The 24804-nt window shown below is 32.0% G+C and overlaps 1 protein-coding gene across 38 annotated transcripts; it reads left to right on the top strand.

Moving 5' to 3' along the window:
* The first annotated feature begins 13012 nt into the window (after positions 1–13012).
* Sw (cytoplasmic dynein 1 intermediate chain short wing) lies at positions 13013–24693 on the top strand. 38 transcript variants are annotated; one of them, XM_072899408.1, is made up of 14 exons: positions 13013–13183; positions 13708–13831; positions 13936–14032; positions 14117–14222; positions 14314–14444; positions 16150–16263; positions 17854–17874; positions 20184–20231; positions 21835–21990; positions 22070–22223; positions 22366–22738; positions 22854–23085; positions 23239–23666; positions 23787–24693. In XM_072899408.1, the coding sequence occupies exons 2-14, from the start codon at positions 13730–13732 to the stop codon at positions 23946–23948; spliced, it is 2124 nt and encodes a 707-aa protein (XP_072755509.1). In that variant the 5' UTR covers positions 13013–13183; positions 13708–13729; the 3' UTR covers positions 23949–24693. The 38 variants fall into 38 exon arrangements, with proteins under 38 accessions (XP_072755509.1, XP_072755506.1, XP_072755505.1 ...); XM_072899405.1 differs by having other exon boundaries at positions 21811–21990; XM_072899404.1 differs by having other exon boundaries at positions 16150–16287.
* Positions 24694–24804: the final 111 nt, after the last annotated feature.

The raw sequence follows: 24804 nt of genomic DNA, 5'->3' as shown, positions 1-24804 counted from the left end.
AAGTGCAATCGAAACTGAAGCTCGTTAAAGGCTATTTACGACGAAACTATTTGGCGTGCAGTGCTGTAGCAAAAACGAAAGTATTATCTCTTAGGAAAAATTGTATAATATTATTAATATAATTGTAGGGGCACATTTTTATGGAAAAATACATTTATATTTTCATTAGGAATTCGACGTTAATTATATACAGTTGCGACATAATTAATACATAATAAGCATAGATGTATCTCTTGATGAATGCAAGCGTTTGTAGCCTTAACGATTAACTGGGCAACCATAAATGACGAATACATAACTGTCGATATGTCGGGAATCGTTACACTGACCTTTGATCTCAGAAAATAATCTAATACGCATATACATCAACATCATTATTACGACATGATGTAAAATGATTATTATCGCCTGCTTGCACGCGTTTTCTAACATAACATTAATATAACTTGAATCTATAATAATAAATTAATAAATTTAATAATAATAATAATTTAAGTACATAATTAATTAAAGAATTACATTATGTATATGTACATATTATTTTAATGATATGGTACAGTATATTATAAAATTATAAAAGTTTTTTTACATAGAATTAAAAAAGTTACGTTTTAATACACATTACTAACATCGGGGGATATATGTATTCAAAGCGGATTTGTGCATAATGAAACGTTTCACCGTTATTCGCGAGAGTTTTTCGCAAATTACTTCAAACGTATTTTTTTTAATACAAACGATCTCTTTCAAAGATGCCGGCTGTCGTCGCTACTTCCACAGCACTCTCGCGTTATCGCTTTTATGTTAATTACCCGCGGGAGGTAATGCTCAGGGTAGTACTCGTGCAAGTCGAATGAGACAGGTGGTTCTAAGCTCTTCTCTTTTAGTCCATACTCTGAAAAAAGGAAGAATAATAAATATATAATGCTTTTACTCCATTTCCATAAGTTATATATATATATATATATATATATATATATATATATATATATATATAATAACTAAATCGTTCTACGATATATTTAAGTTATAATTAAATTTTCTTCGAAACTAATCGAGAAATCTAAATAAATAAAGAAGCACTTGCATCTAAAAAAAATGAATACTGAAATAACGTTAATATTTATCCTATAATCTTCCTAGAGTCGGTCAACGATATTTTCTCGAGCGATTGAATTTTGTCGGAATTCGGAATAGATATAATTCAAGTAGGTATAAGAGTTTCATGATATAAAGGCGCACGTTTGCAATATCAAATATATATTCGTGTGTAATCTTTTAAGTATAAGCGTATATATACCGCTTTGGATACCGCTTGCTGACACCTTAAATCTTGAAAGTTTATTGCCATGACAATAACCGCCAGCCAGCACAGCTAACAATTATATAATGTCTTGACTTATGGACTAATTTGCATTTTAATCCGACCATCTATTGTTACTCACCATTGTCGGTAGAATGCGCATCGTGTGCTTTAAGATGGCAAAGTTCGAGAGGTTGAAATGAGGTCACCGTCAATTTGTAAAACAATGAACGCGAGAAAACGAGATAAATGTTGCGGATGCGCGCTATGCGTATAAGAGTTTACTCAAAAATTAATCGCAGAGTAGTGTATAGTAATTAATTATCAAAGGATGTGTGTCATCTCTGTCTCTCTGTCCCTTATCTTTCCGTCGATATATTAAATAAACACTTAATAATATATTTACCTCGATCGTATGTTCGAATCTCTCTGGAATATAAAGGGGGAAAAAAAGTGGAACGAATGAAAAATAAAGTCGTTGCTCTCTACAAATACTGCTGGAAAAAATTCCGATTTGCCCAATGATATATCTTTTCTATGACCACCTTTTCTCTCTTTTCCTCGCAGAGTTCTCGAGTCTATTAACAACGTATCCTGATCAGATCCATTTGCCAGTCTGCCGATGCGAACGGCTTATCCGCTCGCTAATTGGTAATCATTCACACCGATACTTCAACTTTAATCTCGCATATGAATGTACGATAGTCGATATTTTCTATCGCAAAACTAAACTCATTAATTAATAAACTATTCTAATCCATTTTTTATTATGATAGAAAAATTTATTTAGCATGCACGGTGTGAATTTAAAAATTAACAAAGATAATTGTAATTTAAAATTATATTATTTTATGTAAAAAAAAAAAATACGTGCTCGCCGACTGCGATGTCACGGGTTGGGAAGTCGCTTTAGAAGCGATATCTGCGAATTTGAAATGCTGAAGTGGCGTGTAACGTAGGGGTGGCGAAAGAGGTCGGTTAAGAGTAGAGAACTGCGGAAAATTGTCAATCAGTGTGACCCATCTGAACTTGATTACAGCCTCGCAATCGCGCTTATATAGTCGGTTCCGAGCCTCAAAATCGCTTGGCCGATTTTTTTTTATGCAGCAATTACGAGAACCGGTTATTCGCGAGTTATAAATATCTGTCGTTTTGTCGCTCCATGCGCCACGCGAAATCTTTATTGTTTTATTTGCGCGCTGTTCCTTTAATTGCGTTATCGTGTACAATCTTTTATCAAATAAAAAAAAGTGGAACGCAGTACAAATTCAGATATTCAGGATATTTCAATCTCGATGTATGTATATGATGCCTCGTAACTGGTAGTAAAACCAGGAAGGATGATGATTTTACATTAAAAAAAAAAATATGTCAAAAATGTGAAATAAAATTTTTTATACGAGGGAGTTCTCGAGAAAATTTATTTCAAAAATCGGAAATATAATGATGCGTGTTTTTCTTTTTTCTTCTTTATTAACATTTTAGTTTTTTAATCATAACTTATTATAAATTGAATATTAAATGAAATTTCATTTCCATTGTGAGACAATATTGCGCACGTGGATTCGTCAAATGTGATGCTCTAGCTGTTATTTCTGTCATCCAATCTGCGCCGCTAGCTACATTCTCCCTTCATTTTGTTGTATTCACGTTTTCATCTGCCTCGTGCTTGTCCAGCACAGCCCAAAGCAGTTGAACCGAGTCGAGGTTCAATCAAAACCAATATGTCGCGCTCTCATGCGAATACACACCGCGATTTCTGCGAAAAGCGCGTTTGTACGCGTTTAAACGTGCATAAAGTATATGAAATTTCCCTACGAAACGTGTCATTTTAAAGGGCGAATTGCATGTAACTCTCTCGTAGGATTCCTACATATTTTTCATATGGCAGAAAGTGCACAATGAAGATATCACAATAAACTTTTATAATTTGAAATTTAGAGTTTATGCCTACAATAAACGGTTGCAAATATATTTTGCATATATATATATATAAATATATATATATATATATATATATATATATATATATATACAATATATACGCAACAACAAGGACAGAGAATAGTGATAAAAGATGACATTTTACAGTTGCGATGTAATATTAGTTTTGTACCAGTTTCTCCTCGGTTTTGTTGCGCGCGCGACATTTTCACGATGCCACGATGAAATAATATGGTTAAACTATATTATAGGTGCAACACACAAATACACGTGCGCGACTAGCCATACATCATACTTCGATGAAGATAAGAGCCATAACTTTTCACAGCGTTATACACTCTGAAGTGTACACGTCCGAACAAATTTCCGTTGAATTGGAGATTAGAAATCGATTGTGATAAATTATATTTCTGGCAAAATACGTGTCGCCCGACGGCGAATGATGCGGGAAAAATAAACGACTGACAGTTTAACATATTTGTGTTGTCACAAAGCGAGGGAGATTAGGGGATTATTATTAATCGCAACTTTCAAACGGGTTACGAGATCGATCTTCATGCGTGATCGATTACATATATAAAACATGTATTCTTTCTAAACCGAAACTGCCTAAGCTATTTTATCATCATTTTCTGATACACATCAGGCAAGTTAATCATAGTTAACTACTCGATATAATCGACTCACACATCAGTATCGAACGCTTCTATATGTTTGTGCATATGTACATCCACTATCTGGGCATGCTTATTATTATCCTGTAAGATTATGAATACGATTTTAAAGAAGCATGGCAGATACATGAATGGAAGTCGACTGTGTGTCAGTGCGTGTGTGTAATATGTGTATGTATATGTTCGTGAGCGTCGCATCCACCAGCAATTTACGGTAGCTTAAATCTACGTGTATACGTGTGTTACAATGTATGAAAAGTTGATTAACATATCGAGCGTAGATGTATAAGATGATAAATTAATGCACGTCTAGTTATACTCATTAATTTAATCATTTTAATTTTAATTACTTAATAATGTTTCCTTATAACGCAAACATGTAATGTATGTACATATATACGTAACAAGATAAGATATATGATTATAATTATATTTCAAATTTTGCATTCAAACATATATATATATATATATATATATATATATATATATATAATCCGTTTAACTCGTGAGAAATAATTATAACTTTTACTGTTCGCAAAATCAAATTAATTAATTGATTGATTCATGATGAACATGTTTTTAACCTCCGCATTGAAACTGTGACAGTATAATACTATTGAAAATTCAAGCTCAATTGAACTTTTGAATGTAAATTCAAACAATTGTAACAAGGATAGCCTATCGGATTCTTCAAAGTTAAATTAAGCAAAGGCTAAATGGAGTATTCTCTCCAGTGGGAGTCCTATAAAAACGAGAGTAAAATAATAATAGCACAAAGGTCGCTATTCATGGTAGGTCATTTCTGTAACAATAATAGCATCTGCTCAAGCTGGTCATAGGTCCCACGTGTGCAGGACACATTGTGGATAAGATCGCGACATGCGTTCATGATTTCAACCACGAAGTAAAAATTCACAGGAGCGAAATAATTCGACGTGCATACTGTACCCTCGGTTTCCATTCATGAATCTCCTTCGCATATTATGGGGTGCACTAATAAAAGGGAAAAGGGAAGATTGCAGCTTCTATGTATTGTAATATATTTAATCCACATGTTGGAAAAATACAAGAAGTAAAATATTTTTACGAGAGAAAAAGATATAAAAAGATATGAAAAATATAAAAGTAATGTAGTCTCCAAGTAAATTAACTTTATTTATATCAAATCAACTCGTTATTCGATATGGTAACTTAATCTTTATGAAATTATCTTACATATACGGTAGAGAAATATAGAATTTACAAGATTTATCACTCGTGAATCCACCGATGTGTACGAAGCGCAGCATCGATGTTAAAAATCGAGGACCGAAAATTTCTTAAACAAAATAAAAATCATTGTAAAACTAATAGAATTGACAAGCAACAGCTGATCACAACCGGGTTATTTTGCTACTCGTTGTGATTGTAAAAGTTGCATTAAAAATTAATAATCCTCACACCCGTGTATTTTTCATCAAATGTTTGTTTATCACGCGTTTTCATCGTTTTTCACGCCGCGTCATTATACACACAAACTCGTTTTAATAGTTAACTCATATAATCCGCGCGTATCGGGAAGCAGATATTAATGGCCCGCGATATCCCTACCAGGATAATACCGCTGCATGCTGATGAGTAACGTTCATTACGAGAGCATTACCTCGGGATAACCTGTACGCAAGGGTGCAGACTAATCCTAGATTGATAAGTAGAATCCTGCGCGTACTACCGCGTGTATTCACGACCGGTGAATCTTGCAAACTCGACGTTTCTCTATCGGATACGTAAGATAATTTCATAAATATTAAGTAACATCTATCAAATCGGATAACAGATTAATCCGATAAATAATTCATTGGAGTACTTATACATTTAACTTATTTTTATATTTGTCTCTCTCTCTCTCTCTCTCTCTCTCTCTCTCGTAAAAATATTTTATTTTTACATATCTTTATAGCACACGGATTAAAGAATAATAACATTTTTTTAATATTAAAAATATTTCTGACATATAAAATCATGTATTTTTCAACGAGTTCAGTAAGTGACATTGCAATCTTTTTAGAGCGGAAATAAAATAAAATTGAAGTATTACGTAATCATTATTCAATTGGATAATTATGCAGTTAAAAGTTTTATTAAAAAATTTATTTTGAAAACACGGCCGAGTGATTTATTTTAATCATCATAAATAATAATAACGAGAGACAATGGAAATTGATTTAAAATATAATGAAAAATATTCGCATCATTGATTTAGCTTATTAACTTGTTACATGGCGCAATGAAGGGAAAAATACAGTGACGTTAAACGGTGTTTATAGAGTACATCTAAACGAGAACACTCGAGAATAAATTATGTGCGTGCGGCGCGGAGTTGCCATAACTTTAGCGTACGATACTGATTATGAGGGATATGAAGTTCTCTAGTGGGACACGTATTCTATACTACGTGAGAACTAATGCGACGTAGAAAACCATCTCGCTCGTATTTCTCAGCCCTTTTTCCTTTTTTTTTTTCTTTCTTTTTTCTCTTTTCAAATATACTAATAAGGTCTTACAATTAGCCAGAAATGAAAAAATGGTCGCTTTATCACATTACACAGTAAAAAATAAATGTTAATTTTAACATTTTTTGCATGTCCCAAAAAATCCACTCTAAATTTTAAGTTAAAATAACTCATTTATTGTGCGTTACTTATTGACAAATTAGAAATGTTAAATAATTCACACAAACTTTACATTTATTTTGGTTATTGTGACTTTAAGTGTGATGCAAAAATAACATACAAATTAATTAAAACCTACATGAAAGAGTAGTTACAATAAGTTGTGTGTTAAAGTTCCTGATTACTCAAAGATTTATTTGAACTTTTCTTAGAATGTTAAATTGATTTTGAAATAATTACTAATGATGTGTTAAAAACACTCAAGATAATATTCCATTTCTAAGAGACATACACAAAGTGTTAAGTTACAAAATTGACATAAATGTAACACATGAAAATGTTATAAAAATAATAACGTATCGGCTGTATGTTAAATTTTACATCGAAGTAGTAATTAAACCGTGGTAACACAAGAAAATTTTAACATATCGACGCACAATTTTTTACTGTGTATGTATGATTGCACTTGACATATTGTAATACTTTTAACGAAATGAATATTTTCAGTAAACCTACCAAATAATTAATACCCGCGGAAGAGGTAGATATATGTACATTGATTGAAATGTTTTAGGAAAATATATATTTATGATACACAAGTAAGCACTTCTTACAATTAGTTTACTTCCCGGTGAGTCTTATGTGGGATCTGAACTCTTGAAAGAACATGAAAGCGCGGTCTGGTGTACCCCAAAGTTGCCGCAACATACACTTGCCTTACTCATCGCATTACCTGAAACACTCTCGCATAGCTAACTCCTTTTACAATCGAATCCTCCTTCCTCTAGTGCGCGCCTTTATCGAACGAGTTCTCAGTTCTCAATCTCTTTTTTACACCGCACAAAAATCCACGATTACCATCGGATTTCTGTGGATCGTAAAGCCGTAATTACGTCGTTCAGACGGAATGTCCACTATTGTCGGCAGTTATTTGCAATTCGTTTCATCTACTTAAGCGCGATCCTGTATATATGTATGTATGTATGAAAAGGGGAAGAGGGAATTGACAGACTTTGGACTCGGAGCCTGGGATTCGGAAAAGTTCATTGACGCTAATTCTCCGATGAACGAACGAGTCTTGTGTGCCACCACCGCTTGCCCAGCGACTTTGTAAAATCAATACCTCGCGAGTTTCCTGATATAGAAGTCTCGTTAAGCCCGATATTATCGGGGGCTTTGAATACTAATTCTGTATGCCGTGTATGCTCTCGCGGATAAACGAAACGCTTGTTTTCCCGCGGTATTATTTGCAAGTATTTTACCAGCGATACGATATGGCGATCGTGTCCTATTTTTTGTTCCAGTGGTATCAAAGATTAATGGAGAAAGGAGACGAGAAGCGTGCCGAATCTGTGATTAATCGACCGCTGTTTCGTTATACCGCTCACGTGTTGGGGAAACCGTGTTTGTCCTTATTTTTTGCTGCAATTAATTGAGATTAGTAACGATATTCAAAGAGGTGCGATATCGAGGACATTTATAAGCGCATTATGTTTTTAACGCCATTTAATTACAATTCTTTCATGCCGTTAGATTCCTCAATCGCTGCGTACGAAAAATATATTACAATATTACCGTAAAATTCAATAATCTCTTCAATATTATATTGCAACATGCTGACGAGTTTAATAAATAGATATGCAAAAAATAATTGTATATTTGCACACTCTTGCTAAGCAATCGAATAATTTTATTAGTCTGGAAAGGAAATGAATATCACATTGTAGTGTCTCTCGTTACAAACACACAAAAGTGCAAACACATCACGGCATTTCAAGTGTGTTCAAACACTGACAAATCTCCGCAAATAGTCCATTATTTGAATTGTTACATGCTAACTGCGTGAGGACAAATGTTAAAAGCATTAAGGGATGAAACGTACGACGAAAACGATTGAGAGCATTGAAAAGCTCCTGGAGAAAGGGATGGAGGAAAAGCGACGAAGACTAGGCGAATGGACGCAAGATACGGTTGCAGGAACTTTGCTTTCTGGCTTTTCCAAGAGGCGCGCGCGTCCACCAGGTGGTCATCAGCCGTAGTCTGCGGTGCCGAATGTGGGGTTCGTTTCCATCCTCTTCGTCCTTTCGTTCGTATTTTCCCATCCGTGATAGGAGTGAAGGAGGACCATCAACATCACCGTCCCATTCCGCAAAAGCTGGCTGCTCGGCCGCGACAAGGTCGACCTTTACTCGTTTGACCAGAGAAAGGCCAGATCCGCTTACGCCAGTACGAATTTGAGATTCCGTAAATCCACCAAAACTTCGACCTACGTCCTGCTGGCTTTCTACTTATCTGTTGGAAGAGAGCGAGAAAAGGAGGAAGAGAGAGAGAGAGAGAGAGAGAGAGGATGCGGGATCTGCAAGATAGAGGTGGCCAGACTATACCGTTTCCGGTACGATGAACAGAAATGCCTGACGTAATGCGAAAGGGAATCCGTGTAGATGCCACTTGCCACGGTATAAACACACGTATACACATACACATATTTACCGAAAGAAAGAGAGAGAGAGAGAGAGAGAGAGAGAGAGAGAGAGAGAGAGAGAGAGATATATGCATATATATATATATATATATATGTTTGCGCATACATACACACATGTATATCCGTACGAAGCAGTATCCTCGCTGACGAAATGTTTGAGAGATATCAAAACCGCACGTCCGTGAAGCCGTACCGGCCCTGAACCGACAACCCAGATATGACGGTTGCATGGCACTTCTATAATTAATTGCCACGTGGACTCGGTTCTCCGCAGCTGATTTATGCGAAGACGATGTCTATCTCTCCTGTCAAAGATATAATCTACAAAAAAAAAATTATGTTACCATTACGTGAAAATGGTTGTTTCGGCCAGGTTGCAGATAGACGAAGCAAGATGAAAAGAATTTCAATTCATCTATCTTTCGCGAAAGAGATCCACGACAACTGCTGTACGATAAATCGACTCACCTCTATACGGTAGATTACAAAAATAATCGTAGATACGTTCCTTGAGCTATTATTTTCAGGCTCCATTGAACAAGCCGCAAAGCGAGATAATTTTCGAATCTATTGTCTCTACATGGTCTCTGCGGCTGTTACTGCTCGATAAATCTTTATTTATCGACCGCGAAACTCGTTGGCGAAAATTACACCAGAGAAATATATATATATATTAGCCATTAAGATTAAACCTACCGTCGAATCAGAATGAAACATTTTTCTTAGTACATTGCAAAACTTACAGTATTATAAGCAAGTTATCAAAATGTGAGATTCGAGTCAGGTATTATCCTAAAATCTCATATTTTCAGCCCTATATATTCTTGAATAATATCAAAAATATTCAAGTAATTGATATAATTTTAACGACAATTTTAACTTTCGACAATATCTGTGTGAAATTCTTATCAAGACGCGTCCACTTTCAATCTCGTTTCGACGTAGATAATTAATGATATATCGATGATCCGTTTGATTTAAAGCAGACGAATTCTGGCTCTGACGAGCGAGTTAAATAAAGATGCAGCTGATATGTCAGCCAACAGCGATAACGTCAGTTTAAAATACCCCCGCGGAAGAGAGCGGTGGAGAGGCTGACAAGCCGGACGAGTTCCATCGGCGATCTAATTGCCGACGAAAATGATGGAAGCGAAGCCGCCGACGCGGGTAAAAGAGTAAAGGAGGCAAAGGAGGAAGAGGGAGAAGAGGGAGAAGAGGGAGAAGAGAGCGGGTGGATATAAAGGGAGGAGGCGGCTCTCCGCACACTATCTCGTTCTCCTCGCCTTTGCGAGCGAACAACCCCCGTGTACACTTGATTCAACAAAGCAAATCAGACTTCGACACGCGAAGTCGGTATGAGGAATCACGCGAGGTCGCCTTAATCCTCCCCTCCTTCCCTCGCAAGCCAATCTTTTCTGGCTGACTTCTTAGCCTTGCCCATGCTCCCCCGTAGAATTAGTGTCAAGCTAATTTCGCGTGGCTGAATTTAGAAGTTTCTTTTTGATCGTGTGTCTCGATGCTACCACCCGTTCCTCCACGATCATCCCGAAACCACCTTCGCCTCCCCTTCCCCGTCTTTCATGCCTCCCGCGCCCTTAACCCTTCGGATTCGACGGCGCGCCGCACCGCACCCGCTTCTACGAAAAAGCAATTGCTCTGTATTACACGATGCATTACGAAAGTTCCCGCGGAGCAATTTTTTTCGTGTTTTTTTTATTTTTTTTATTTTTTTTTTTTTTTTTTGCGCGCGAGTGGAAAGGGAGGAGAAAGCATGCGATCACCGAGAGTTCTAGCCCTCGTACCAATTTAGAGAGCCGTGTAGCCGGACAGATTGGGAATCTATGTAACGAATGGGATCACGAATGCGGATTTACGAGCACTCAGCGAGTGGGAACGGCAAAGTATGTTATTCGTTTGTTACATCAATCGCTATTATGCATATCTGCAACGCGCGTTTCGCACCCCGCGAAATAATTGAAAGAATACGTTTATATGAGGCACGTAAAGTCTTTGTCATATTATGCATGCGTATTAAGTGCTTAAATAAATAATCTTTATTGATTAAAATTAATATTCATCGAAAATTATATTTATTCAATTTATTTAAATTTATTTAATTTTGTGAGACACGCTAACCGAAAAAGTTGCTTGAATAAAGGAAATTGGCGAGCGTAAAATTCGTTAAAAAAGTATCTTTATTCAATAAATTACATATGTTAATGCAATATACTTATCAATCTAATTTACACTAATAATTATATATATTAAATCAATCAGATATTTTTCTCGCATTATTAATTATATGATTTGTTTGATCAACTTATAATATATTGAATTTTGCGTTTTGCTTATCGAATAGTTTTCTGTATACCCATAGTTTTTCTCGATATACATGTATTTGATCTGGATTCTTCTTCTGTAATTGAATATTATTTTTTATATTCTAACTGAATTCTTTTTTGAAATAATATCGAGATGATCACTGTACAACTAATGCTAATAAGAGTCTGGTCTCGTTCAGACGTAGACTAAAACTGCAACTACTGAAGCTGAAGAACCGACGTTGAAACAATACACCGGAACTACATAACTTTTAAACGCTGCTGGGCATGTGTTAAACTAGGTTTCCACGCCGCTTGGGATTAGCATTTTGACGACCTTTTTAAGAGCCTGAAACGTGATCGAAGTGAGACCTATAAACCCTGAGAAGCGAGAAAAATAACTGTGTTGTTGAATATTTCTTTTTTTAATACTGAAAAGACTAAGCACGCAAACATAAGAAAAATATAAATATCATAAACATGTATATATTGAAACGTATTATATATTCAATAGTACACAGACATTTCTAACTATGAGCAATGTAATTTACATGACAATTTCGTATTGATTTAAAATGCTTGAGATTATTAGCTTGACATATTTATTTAGAGAGCACACATAACAATTTTATAGATTTCTCTTTATATTCTATGAAAAAAGTTTTTTTCGCGCTCTGTCATTTTCTAATAAATCATTTTCAAGTGAGAAATTCACTAATATACATATTAAATCAAAATAATCAAAGAATAAATTTCAAAACTAAAATTGCAATTCTTTTTTAAGCTAAGTTGAAACAATATATCTAATAAAATTAATATAAGCAAAATTAATTGCGACATTTATTATATATTACTTTATATATATATATATATATATATATATATATATATATATAATGTATTATTATATATTAATGTATATATAATGTATTATTATATATTAACCTTTAGAGGACGGACATATTTTTTCGTAAACTTTTGTAATTTGAAATAAGAATTTTTATATTTTTATTATAGTGTTGTACTATGAAAAATAAAAGAGACCCTTATATAGAGCCAATATATATTTGCTTCCTGTCCGATACGGTAACAAAAATAGAAAAATTCCACAAAAGTATTATAATATTATAATTATCAAAGTGTTCATCTTTTATCTTAGTTTCGAATGATAAAAATAGCCAAAAAATATAATATTCACTAAAATATATATGAGTATATCATCAACAGATGTAACCTGTAAAAACTTGAGTTGAAAATGATTTATTAGAAAATGACAGTGCGAAAAAAACTTTTTTTTATAAAATATAAAGAGAAATAAAATTTGAATGTGAATTAGCAAAGAAACCCTTATGTAAAATATATTATATTTAAAGTGAAAATAGTTCAAAGCCAAAATATATTGGCTTCCCGTTCTCTAAAGATTAATAATATATATATATTATATATAATTATATATTATTAAATAATATATTATTTATCGCAATTGTAACAATAATAATTATTTATTTTACAATACTTTAGACATATGATTGAAAATTGAAAGTATATATTTTATCAACAGAGCAAGTTGCAAATCCTATACAAAGTTCCGAAAAGTGGCTGCAGATGGCAGATGTCTTCAATTCGTCCTTCTGGCTTCTGGCAGCACTTGGACGACGGACGACGGAGAGGTACTTAGTTAAGTGGTTTCTCGGGAGTAAGATCGCCGGGAATTACACGTCAATCTTTAAAATAATGTAGAATTGATTAAATAAAATATTTTCATCGATTCTCTCGCCACGCGAAGGTACACATTGTTTATAAAGAAGGTAAGACGAAATCTAACCTTTATTTTCTACCTTCATTTTCACGATAAATCGTGTAAGCCCAAGTAACACCGTTATGTCGGCATCGCCCAAGTCTCGAATTCGATCGAATTGCTAGGCTTTCAATGTTCAAAGTCTGTACCGCGAACTTGAATATCAATTAACTTTTTATATATGTCTTTCTGAACGATAAAACTTTCGCAATATCACGAAGCAAGAACAGAAAACTGTTCACGTTGATTTAATGCCTTGCCGACGATTTTGGACGAAGTTGACGTCACTGCTGAAAGATCAATAACTGTATCAGACCTTTATTTGCGTTGTTTTCCTTTATTAGTTGGATGATGCATATATACTGATATCTTTTTAAAACGTATTTTGTTAAAAATAAATATATGTATTCTCTTTTCTCTCTCTCTCTCTCTCTCTCTCCCCCTCTCTCTCTTCCCTCCCTCTCTCTCTCTCTCTCTCTCTCTCTCTCTCTCGTCTTGAATATATGATTAGAAATTTGTACTGTAATTCCTCAGGTATTGATCACTATACGACAAGATGATGTCTGATCGGAAAGCTGAGTTAGAAAGAAAGAAGGCAAAGTTGCAAGCTATTAGGGAAGAAAAGGAAAGACGCAGGAGGGAAAAAGAACAGAAAGATGTAAGAAATAAATATAAGTGTTTAATTATAAACAGATATTTTTTGTTTATATATACATGTATGAAAATAGTTATTGTGATATAAAAATGATTTGTGGATTATAGGTAGAGGAAGCGACTGTCAGAGCTGCTGGCACTGACAAAGATCAACGGAAGGAGATAGATGCAATGCTGTCCTCCTTGGGTGTAGCACCGGTATCAGGTATACAATATACATATTTTATTCTATGTATATTATTTGCTGAAACATTTTTTTATCTAACGTTCTGTTTCTATTTGTTTTCAGACGTACTATCTAGTTTATCTAGTATGAGTTCTTTAACTCCGGAACAAAGTGCCAATGCTACACCAGATGCCAGTTTGCAACCTTCTAGTATAAATTCTGCTCAAAGGTATTGATATGATTTCCATCTTTTATATATATGTATTTTCAAATGATTTTTATATGTATACTATATATTATACTTTCGCTCTGGCACAAAGCAGCGCAAGTCGAAGGAAGAATCGGGAGCTCACAATAGTTTCTGTAGCACATACAAACATTCCACCAAAAGAACCAGTTGTTTACAGCAAGCAAACGCAGACCATTCAGACAACGCATACATCTCACGACGGTGAGTCAATATTTCTCTTATTTATTTATTGCACATAAGTGTTACATCTCACTCATAATCTTGCAAAGAAACATTTAGATATTAGAAAACACGTTTTCTTGATATTAAATTCACAACGTTTAAAAATATAAATATTGATGGAATTGAAATATAATTTGTTTTTGAAGATTTTTGAAATTGATTAATTGGTCACAAGATGTGTATTAAATATTGTTGTATTTTATATGACATAATTTTTAACAATGTTCTTTTCTTGCTATTTTATGCTAGATAATTCCATTGATTATCAATATTTACTTTAATATAAGTTCACACACAAGTTTATGCATTCTCACAATGCGTGTTTTTAAAATCACTGAAACATCATCAATCTACACATAGTTTTTAAATCGAGGAATTTATACATGATTGATTGACTATGGTAAAGTGGGTGGTGTATAAAAGAGAGAGTATATTATATATGTCATTTTTAATTGCAACATTGTGTTTACAAACCTGTAACCACATACTAAAGTCTTAACAACAATATTTTCTTGTGTGTTAACTATAAATGAAATGAATAATATTATTAATCATACAAGCGCAAATTTTTTTTAATTTTCTTTGAGTGATAAATAACATTAAGTTTGAGTTAATCTTTTAAATTTTTAATTGTTTTCTATAATTAATTTTCAAGTGGTGAGGAAACTTACATATTCTTAAACATGAATTTCATAATTCAATGCAGTGCAATTACCATTTTGTATATTTTTCTTTATATTATTTATGGGGAATTAACATTTTTCAACACTTATATAATTTTTTATATTTTATTGTTCAAATAATACTCTGCATTAAAAAATAACATTGAGTATCTTGTCTTTTGTGCTTTAATTGTTTAAGATTATACGTATTTATCAAAGATTGATTAAACAAAATGCTTATGCAAAACATTAATCAATACATGTAATTTATGACATTAATTAGTATATATTTAATTATATATACTGATTATTTATGTATTTAACTTTAAAAGTAAACAACACTATATTATTACATTATGATTAGTATTAACTGAAAATGAATAATAATATTTTTTTCTTATTGTGAGCCTTAGATTATGTGTGTAACAAATGTACCAGTCGGTATAACAAGTAGTATGCGCGTTTATATATATATATATGTATAATAATCAGTCTGGGTTTGGTTTAAATTATGTTTCTTTTTGGTGGTGGCAATGTTCTTACATATTTCATTTCCATGACACATACAACCGCAAATTCAGTTAGTTCTTGAATGTTTACATTATGTTTTGCTATTAATCTCATTGTCAGTCTTACATTCTGCTAGTAAAAGAAAAATTATGAACAATTTATATTAATGATTAACAAATTATATAATTTCTATATATTTTATTCCTATACCACCTACTTTACTATAGGAAAAAAAGAGACACTATCATATGACAATAATTTTGATAATATTGAAATTTTTGTAGAAAATGTTCTTTTTTTAAAATTGAATAACTGTTCAATCCATTATCTTAAAGTACATACTGTTAAAGGGGAAATGCTAAAAAAATATGTATATATACATAAATATATACAGATACATAGTAAATTCTTTATATATGTTTTCTAACTGATCTTGCGGTGTTAATTAAACATACGCGTATTCCCTTGTCTTGCGATACAATCTGATCGATTCATCCGGTGTTGGACACAAGGACTGTCCACATCGTCCTCTGCATACACCATCTACTCCTCCTGTTCAACAACAACACCAACTCACTCTTGCTCCGCAGGCTACTTTGAGACTGACTGGTGGCGTCCCAGGAAAGGTGGGTCTGCACCAAACTACCTATGTATGTTCTGTCTACTTTTTTACTACCCTTCCATAATTGTTGTACGACATTATATTATAGAGGTAGAAACATATTGAGGAGGTAGAGATATGTCAAAGTGAAGAAATGTAGAATCTATGGGGTGCTTTATGCTTTTAAAAACATTGCTCTGCATTTTTTTTTTTTTTGTTTTTTTTACATTATGGTTTTTCGTTCTTCATATGTACCAAACTATGTGAAGACAACGAGGAATCATGAAGATTACTTATGACTTGCTACATACCTAATCAATTTTATATCGGAACTATTCTACACAAATTTTGTATGTGGAAATTTATAATTGAATACTATGTATTTACTAAGATATTATATATTTTGATATTATTTACAAACAAATAATTATTTAAAATATATTTCAAAGATAGTTTTATTCTTTTACTTCCACATACAGATGATCATTTACTTGCATTATAAAAAAGCTTACTCATGCTTCAATAATTTAACAGAATAATTAATTAAAAAAGTTACACAGCACATTAACTCTAGGCATTCTCGTTTTTGGGGAAAACGTAAGAAATTGAAACGCAAATGAAATTTTGATACAAAATGTTTATACCATGATTCATGCTGGCAGAGGATTGGTATTTGTGCTCACAAAATGATGATTACCAATATTTTCTTACACACACACACACACACACACACACAAATAGTTCAATATGACAAAACAGTCTATAATAATCTATGACAAGTATGTATAAGATATCAAAATAACTCTAATATTTTGTATTATTGCATTTTTAATCCTTATAAGGTAGTAATTGCTAACGTGTATTCTAACATTGATGGAGATGATTGCTTTTAAGATTATTTGCTTCATTAATGATTGCTCTCCATATACAAATAAAAAGAATAAAAAAGTCAATTTTGAAAGAGACTTAGGGGGGTGGGCATAAGTGTGACAAGGGATGTAAGTGCGATATTGCAACTCGTTTATTCGAAAGAGCACATCTATTAAATATAGCTTAAAAAATTAAAATTAATTATCATAATATTAATCAATAAATAATTGACACTGTAATTGCTAGTAACTGAAAGTGTTGAACATGAAAGATAAATATTAATTATCCTATGATAATAATAAACATTCTGAATATGTACGTTTCCTCTTATACGTAGGAATCGAGGAGCACCGCACAATATAAGAACTTACAAAATTATATCCACCTAACTACATTCAGCATTATTATAGTCTTTCTTGCAAAATACACAATATTTTTTAATATCAAAATAAACAGTTCTTTTTTATCGTTATTTACTTTTTGATTTTTTTTTATAAATATACAGCATTTGAAAATATATATTGTCTCTCTAAGATATATTCTTTTTTTAAACTATTAAATATATTACAGTTATTAAATTTTTTCTCATACTTTTATAAAAAGAAATCTTGTACTTTCGTACAATTTTACTATAAATTTTTTTTTATTTGAAATTAATGGTCTGAGTGTAGAGAGGTATTATTAGTGTAGTGCATTCTTATGATATATCATAACTAAGTACAATTTTTTTCCCTCCCCTTCTCAGCTCATGCATTCGACTATTACGGTAAGTTATGATTTCTCTTGGTTCTGAAAGCAATTTTTAGGTTCAGAATTAGGTTTAGTTTGGATTCGGTTTATTGCTCTTTTAAGGCAATGATTATTCTAAAGAAAAACTTGTTAGGTGAATTAGGATTATTAATTTTTAGCAATATATTAACGCGATATATCATTAGATTAAACTTTATAGATGTTATTCCAAATTATTTACTAAAACGAACGCATTAAGGTAAGAAAAATTGGACTTCAAATTCGCTTGCTAAAGTATATACATAACATATATTGTTCCTAGTCTATCAAAAACTTTCATTATACATTCGACATTCGATATTCACAACATAACAGATAATGTTTTTTATTTGCCTTTTTCTCAGGATAAATACAGCAAAGTCTAAAAAATATCTCTTTGAATTTGAAATAAATAGAAAAAATTCTATTAAAAATACAGGAAAATAAAAAAATACAACTCTCCACCCAGAATCTAATCGAGTTTTTGCGCTATCGGATCGCTTTTATATATATTTCTTCTGTGACTCTGACTCTTTCCTCTCGTTATGTTTATCTATTTTTGGGTGCCTTTGTTCTTATTTATTGTATCTGTTATTTTCCAAATATTTATCTGACATCCCGACTCTATTCAAAGAATCTACTATCAGACACATGACCCAAATCTATTTGCATATATTTGACTCTCAAAGAGCATGTACAAATTAAGATGGTTATTTCGACGTCCCTGGTTCCTAAATATGATTAGCAATATTTTCTTATCTTTTACAAACTATACTATTAATTTTACACAATAGGCATGTGAAAAAAAATATATTCTTTTTTGTATCTTAATATTGACAAAGGAATATAAAGAACAAATTGTTAAACCATTAACTAAAATGAGGAAAGATAAAAACTCTGACAATTATTTTAATGATATTCTTGATAACATATCTTATTGTTATTTAGATGATATATCAAGAATGTCAAAATGTCTTTTAAGGAAAATATCCATTGGCAAATCTTGTCACAACTTAACGCACCTTCCAGAGTTCTCGGCGTAATATCACGGTTATTATCTGAAATCTCTTTGGGAATGCTAACATATAACGCTTATTAACATGGAAGCAATTTTTATAGAGCTAAGGTGTTGTTGTGAAATATTAATTAAAATCAGATAGAAAATAATTTATTTTAGACACATTATCCTCAATATATACTAACTTTTAACAAACTTTTTTATTTAATAACACAAGGATCTTAATACTTTATATAAAGATGTATTGCTTGAGCTTTTAGTGGCAAAGGAATTTTTTTTATAAAATGTGTTCCTTGATTACAGAATATTGCTTTTTAACAGCACGAGGGTGGCGCGTAGTAAATTAACATCTAAAAAAAATTATATGAAATCGCAGCACAGCAGTACAGCATTCTCAAAAAATAATATGCATATTACGTACGAATATTTTTTATCGTGTTGAATATTGGTAGACATTTATTTTTGCTGCCAGTCGATTTTTTTTTAGAAAGTAATTACTATTTTAAATATTTTGAATAATTGAATCAAAAGCAGAAAGAACATGTACAGCTTTTATTTAGTAGTCGGAGATGTCAGTATGTTATATTAAATTAAGTCGTTTCAATTTTGTGATCCCTTAATTGTCTTCATTTTAGTTGTTATCGAAACTTCTTTCTAAAATTTATGAATACTGAGTTTTGCAAAATTTATTTTCCTCAAAAATATCCTACCTCGTCATGTTCTACATCGATTGACGCATTATGCAAAAAAAGAATATTTGATATATTTCGATATATTAAAAATATGTAGAAGAATTTAGAACAAAAATTCAATTTTCCTGTGTCTCATATTTAAACAAAGACAGACACATTATTAACCTTGTGAAAATGCATATTAAAAATAAATAATGGATTGGGAATTGACCTCCTAGAGTGCATCAATGTTTTAAAACATACAATTATTAATGGGAATATTGTACGCTTGTGTTTGTCAATCATAATATATAATATATATTATGATTTGATAATTTCAATTTCTACTTTCAATTTCTTAAACAATTGTTGATGTAATTTGCATGACAAAAAGAATCAGAAGAAGTTATTTGAATCTTATATTGAAGGAATGATGCAACAATAGAAATTTTTCACGATTAAATTAATATGCTAAACGAAAGACTCAAGTAACTTTTAATTTTTGTACATGTATAGTATGCATCAATAATGTTAATGAAAAATACTTTAAAAAGTCTACAAACTATTCTGGCAAATAGGATATCAAATTGATTGACATTTTCTTTTCCCTCCTTCAAGACGAGTACAATCTAAATCCTGGTTTAGAATGGGAGGACGAATTTACAGGTAGGTAATCCTCTCTAAGGACGATTCACTCTACCTAATTATTTCACGGACATGCTCATAATATTCACACTTTTACTCAAAGTTGCATCTAAAAGTAATTTTCACATAACTTTTTTATTGTAATTTGTCGTTTTTGCTTTATTTTGCACTGAATGGAGAGAATTACTGCTGATATTTACAAGTTGCTTGACAAGATGCTTTATTTTCTATTTCTCTTTTCAAGAAAAATTCTCTTTAAGTGTTGCACGTGCAAAAATTGAAATGTTTATAGCACTGTTATTTTTTAAAGCAGTGAATTATATTGCAAATTGATATCTGATAACTGACGATATTTAAGATTTGATACTTTAATCAAGAGATTTTGTTATTACACATTTATTATTTCTTTATTATTTTGAGAATTAAAGTGATAAAATTCTAGATTTTATTTTATTCGTTGCCATTATCGTAGCTGTTGTAAATTTAATTAACACTGCATGAGACCTGGAAAGATGCGTTAATTTATTCCACACTCTATATGTATTTATTTATTATATTAGTTTAAAAAAAGCTATAGCCACAATATTAAAGCTCACTTCTTTTCCAACTTCATTGTTCATTAATCTTCACAAATTCTATTTATTCATCAAATTAATCGTTATATTTGCAAAATGTATGTTAATACTAAAAAAGAGAGAAATGGTGAAACTTCATATACATATAATTGTCATGCTATACGCGTGATTCCTATATGACAATTTAAACAATAGCAAATAAATAGCGGCTAAAGGGGAAATCAATATTTTCTTAATTAGAATATTCACGTTTGTGTTTCTTTATATTTCCTATATATTGTCCCATTTCATTGATATTGCATGTCAACAAAGGGTGGAGAGAAATTGAAAAAAATTGAAAAAATAAAATGGTACCAATATATATCTAAAATTAATTTTATTTATGGTAGTATTCCAATAACCAGTCCACCTTTCGTATATATGTCTAATTTTGATCTCGTCTAGGCTCACATTCTCATTATACAATATATAACATTTCGTTTTTATGCATTTATTAAATTTTAAATTTTTTTAGCATGATACATTAATCAATATAGCGTTTATCAATGCTTCTAAATGTTGTTTCTTAAAAAAAGTTTGTTGTTAAAGATTGCAAATTAGCTACCTATGCAATTTATATTAAATAACATATTTTACTATGTTTTAAAGAAATGAGCATAAACTCTTTTTTTTATGATATGCTGGCATGTAAATTTTAGCACTTGAAATGTAAAAACAGATATAAAGATGTTGCAGAAATTAATGTTAGAATTTATGGATTAGTAGAATGCATAGTGTTGTGTTTCTCTCGTAGATGTATATATAAAATGACAAATTGCTGTACATATTATGAAAATTGTTCAATTTTTTCTTATATTTACAAAATATTTGTTTTCCTTTTTTTTTTTAAATAATAAAAGCATCTCTGAAAGATTCAATAAATTTGTTAGAATATTTTTGAAATTAAGTAAACATAGATAGATCAGTAGCTAGATAGTTAGTTACATCAAAGTTAGGGTACAGCGGAACCAGCTTATTCACCACAGTTTTGACATTTGATGATGGCCAAGCCGAAGACGAAGAAAATAGCTTGCCGCACATGGATGGTTTCCAAAGTAAGCTCCCACCAGGAATTCTCCCTCATGGATTACCGCAAGTTAAAGAAGTCCAGCCTGCCGTGACACAAGTAGAGCAAGAGAAAGAGAAAGAAAAACCCAAGAAAGAGGGTGAGTAAAATCATTAATCTCTTTACATTAATCTTACATTTAACGATCAAAAATCTTTATATTTTTGTTAATTCCAAAGTACGAGAGCTTAGTGAAGAAGAGAAGCAAATGATTATTCTGTCCGAGGACTTCCAACGATTCCTCGATCGCACTAGTAGGATTGTAGAAAGAGCATTAGGCGAATCAGTCGACATTTACACTGATTATACTGGTACTATGGATGAAGATGGAATGTAAGTATAAAAAGCGACATTTAAAAAATTTTTCAATTTTTTTCAATCTTTCCTTTTATAAGCTATAATTATAATTGTTTCAAAGATATATTTTGCTCAATTATCGACAATTATACAAAATTTATAATCGTTGCATTTACAGGGATGAGAAGAGTCATCAACGACTTTGGTTAAATCGTTCGTTTATCTGCGAACGATGGTCCCGTAATCGTTGTGTGACCTCTATGGATTGGTCGCCCCAATTCCCTGAGCTTTTAGCGGCTTCGTACAACAACAACGACGACACTCCCAACGATCCTGATGGAGTGTGCCTAATCTGGAACACGAAATTCAAGAAAACAACCCCGGAATTTATCTTTCACTGTCAATCGCCCGTTATGTCTACCACGTTTGCCAGATTCCACCCGAATTTAATCCTGGGTGGTACCTATTCCGGCCAGATTGTACTTTGGGATAATCGAGTGCAGAAGAGAACTCCCATACAGCGTACTCCCCTATCTGCTACCGCGCACACTGTAAGTGTTTCATTACATTTTGCGATGCGTTAATTAATTATTAATTAAGTAGTTAACTTTGTCTCTCTCTCTCTCTCTCTCTCTCTGACTATGAAAATTGTTACTTATCTTGCAGCACCCTGTATACTGCTTGAGCGTCGTTGGAACACAAAACGCACACAATCTGATCAGTATCTCGACGGATGGAAAATTATGCTCATGGAGTCTGGATATGTTATCACAACCGCAGGAAGCATTGGAGTTGCATACGAAGCAATCGAAAGCGATTGCTGCTACATGCTTAGCCTTTCCGCATGGTGACGTTAATAATTTTGTCATGGGAAGCGAGGATGGAACTGTATATTCAGGTAAATGCTATTGTCTATGTGGCATATTTATGTATATATACATATTTTATACATATAATATGTATTATATGTATTATATAATATATAATATGCCACATTATGTGTATATATTTTTTACGAAAAATTACTAACGATTTCAATAATGTCAAATAGCCTGCCGACACGGTAACCGTGCCGGCTTGACAGAAACATACGAAGGTCATCAGGGACCGGTTACCGGTATTAGTGCACACGCAGTACAGGGCGGAATAGATTTCTCCCATCTATTCCTAACGTCTTCCCTTGATTGGACTATTAAACTCTGGAGCCTTAAGGAGAATAAGCCGCTCTATTCTTTCGAGCACAATGGCGACTACGTTTACGACGTCGCCTGGTCGCCAACACATCCGGCGCTCTTTGCTTCTGTTGATGATTCAGGAAGGCTGGATTTGTGGAATCTGAACCAGGATACGGAGGTACCTACCGCTAGCGTTGTTGTCGATGGGTGTCCGGCTCTGAATAGAGTATCATGGACGCCAAGCGGATTGCACGTTACTGTCGGAGATGACACGGGTAAAATATGGGTTTATGACGTCGCCGAGGTACGTGTGATGATTATTTTGAAAATTTTTTTTAGTCTTTGCATAACAAATCTGATGATATATATATTTTGCTAATGAAATTTATTACGAGGACACAATGTTTCATTTTTTTCCAAATAGCATCTAGCTCATCCAAGGATTGATGAATGGAACAAGTTTTTGTACACGCAGCAGGATCTAAAAAACAACAAAGCAGATGAAGAATTGGATAAACTTAATCTTAGTTCTGGACCGTCTTCATTAACATCTATGACATCTATTTCATCAGTTCCTCTGAGATAAAAAATATAATTTTGTTTAATCATTTTAATCATTTCCTATTAAAATTAACTATACTTGCATTCATATAAAATATTGAAAAGTTTTCATTACATGCTTTTTATGATGATTTTATTAAATATAATATTAAATAAATAGTCGCCAATTTTCTATTTTGTGCTCTTAATGGAAGATGGCTATATTGAAATAACTTGTAATGCTTAAAGATATACATATTAAATATGCTAAATATATTAATAGTAATTCTAATAGAAATATATTTAATTAATATGATAAGAGATATAATAATTAAATATCTATTATTGGAATTGTAAATAATATTTAAGTTTTATTTTAAAAGATTTTTAGGGAATTTGTTGTGTGATAAAAGCCATATATATATATATGTATATGTTTCACAATAGTTTAGAGGTATTGTCAACATTTATGATAATATATTACGTAATGCCAAATTCAGGAGATTAAAGCCATTGATAGGAAATTATAAAAATATTGTTTGAATTTTACACGATATTTTTTATGACATACTCATTAAACTGTGTTGATATATATTTATATAATTCCTAACTCAAGTAATTTGCTCATATAATTCATTTTATTCGTTCATCTGTCACAATAATCGTTATTTTAAGAAATATATGTATATTTATTAAAATATTTTTGTAATATTTCATTTTTTTAAGTCAATCCAAATGTATATCGTTTATTGTAAAATATTGCAAATAAAATCTTCATAGACACACATTTTATCTTACAATTATAATATATATTTTCATATCATATATATTTTTTATAGACAAAGAGAATAACTCATTCACACTTATAGATTGTATTATATAAACATGCTGATGACGTCAAT

The sequence above is a fragment of the Anoplolepis gracilipes genome, chromosome 9 (genome assembly GCF_047496725.1).
Source record: "Anoplolepis gracilipes chromosome 9, ASM4749672v1, whole genome shotgun sequence".
Lineage (NCBI taxonomy): Eukaryota > Metazoa > Arthropoda > Insecta > Hymenoptera > Formicidae > Anoplolepis > Anoplolepis gracilipes.
The sequence above is the reverse complement of the archived record's forward strand: the minus strand, read 5'-3'. Positions and strand labels throughout refer to the sequence as shown.

Bases quoted from the DNA above. Each gene is read 5' to 3' on its own strand.
- Sw (XM_072899401.1), top strand. From the start codon at position 13,730: ATGATGTCTGATCGGAAAGCTGAGTTAGAAAGAAAGAAGGCAAAGTTG. The intron at 17,875-20,183 runs GTAAGTTATGAT...CCCTCCTTCAAG, and splicing joins TCATGCATTCGACTATTACG to ACGAGTACAATCTAAATCCT. The intron at 23,086-23,238 runs GTAAATGCTATT...AATGTCAAATAG, and splicing joins GGATGGAACTGTATATTCAG to CCTGCCGACACGGTAACCGT.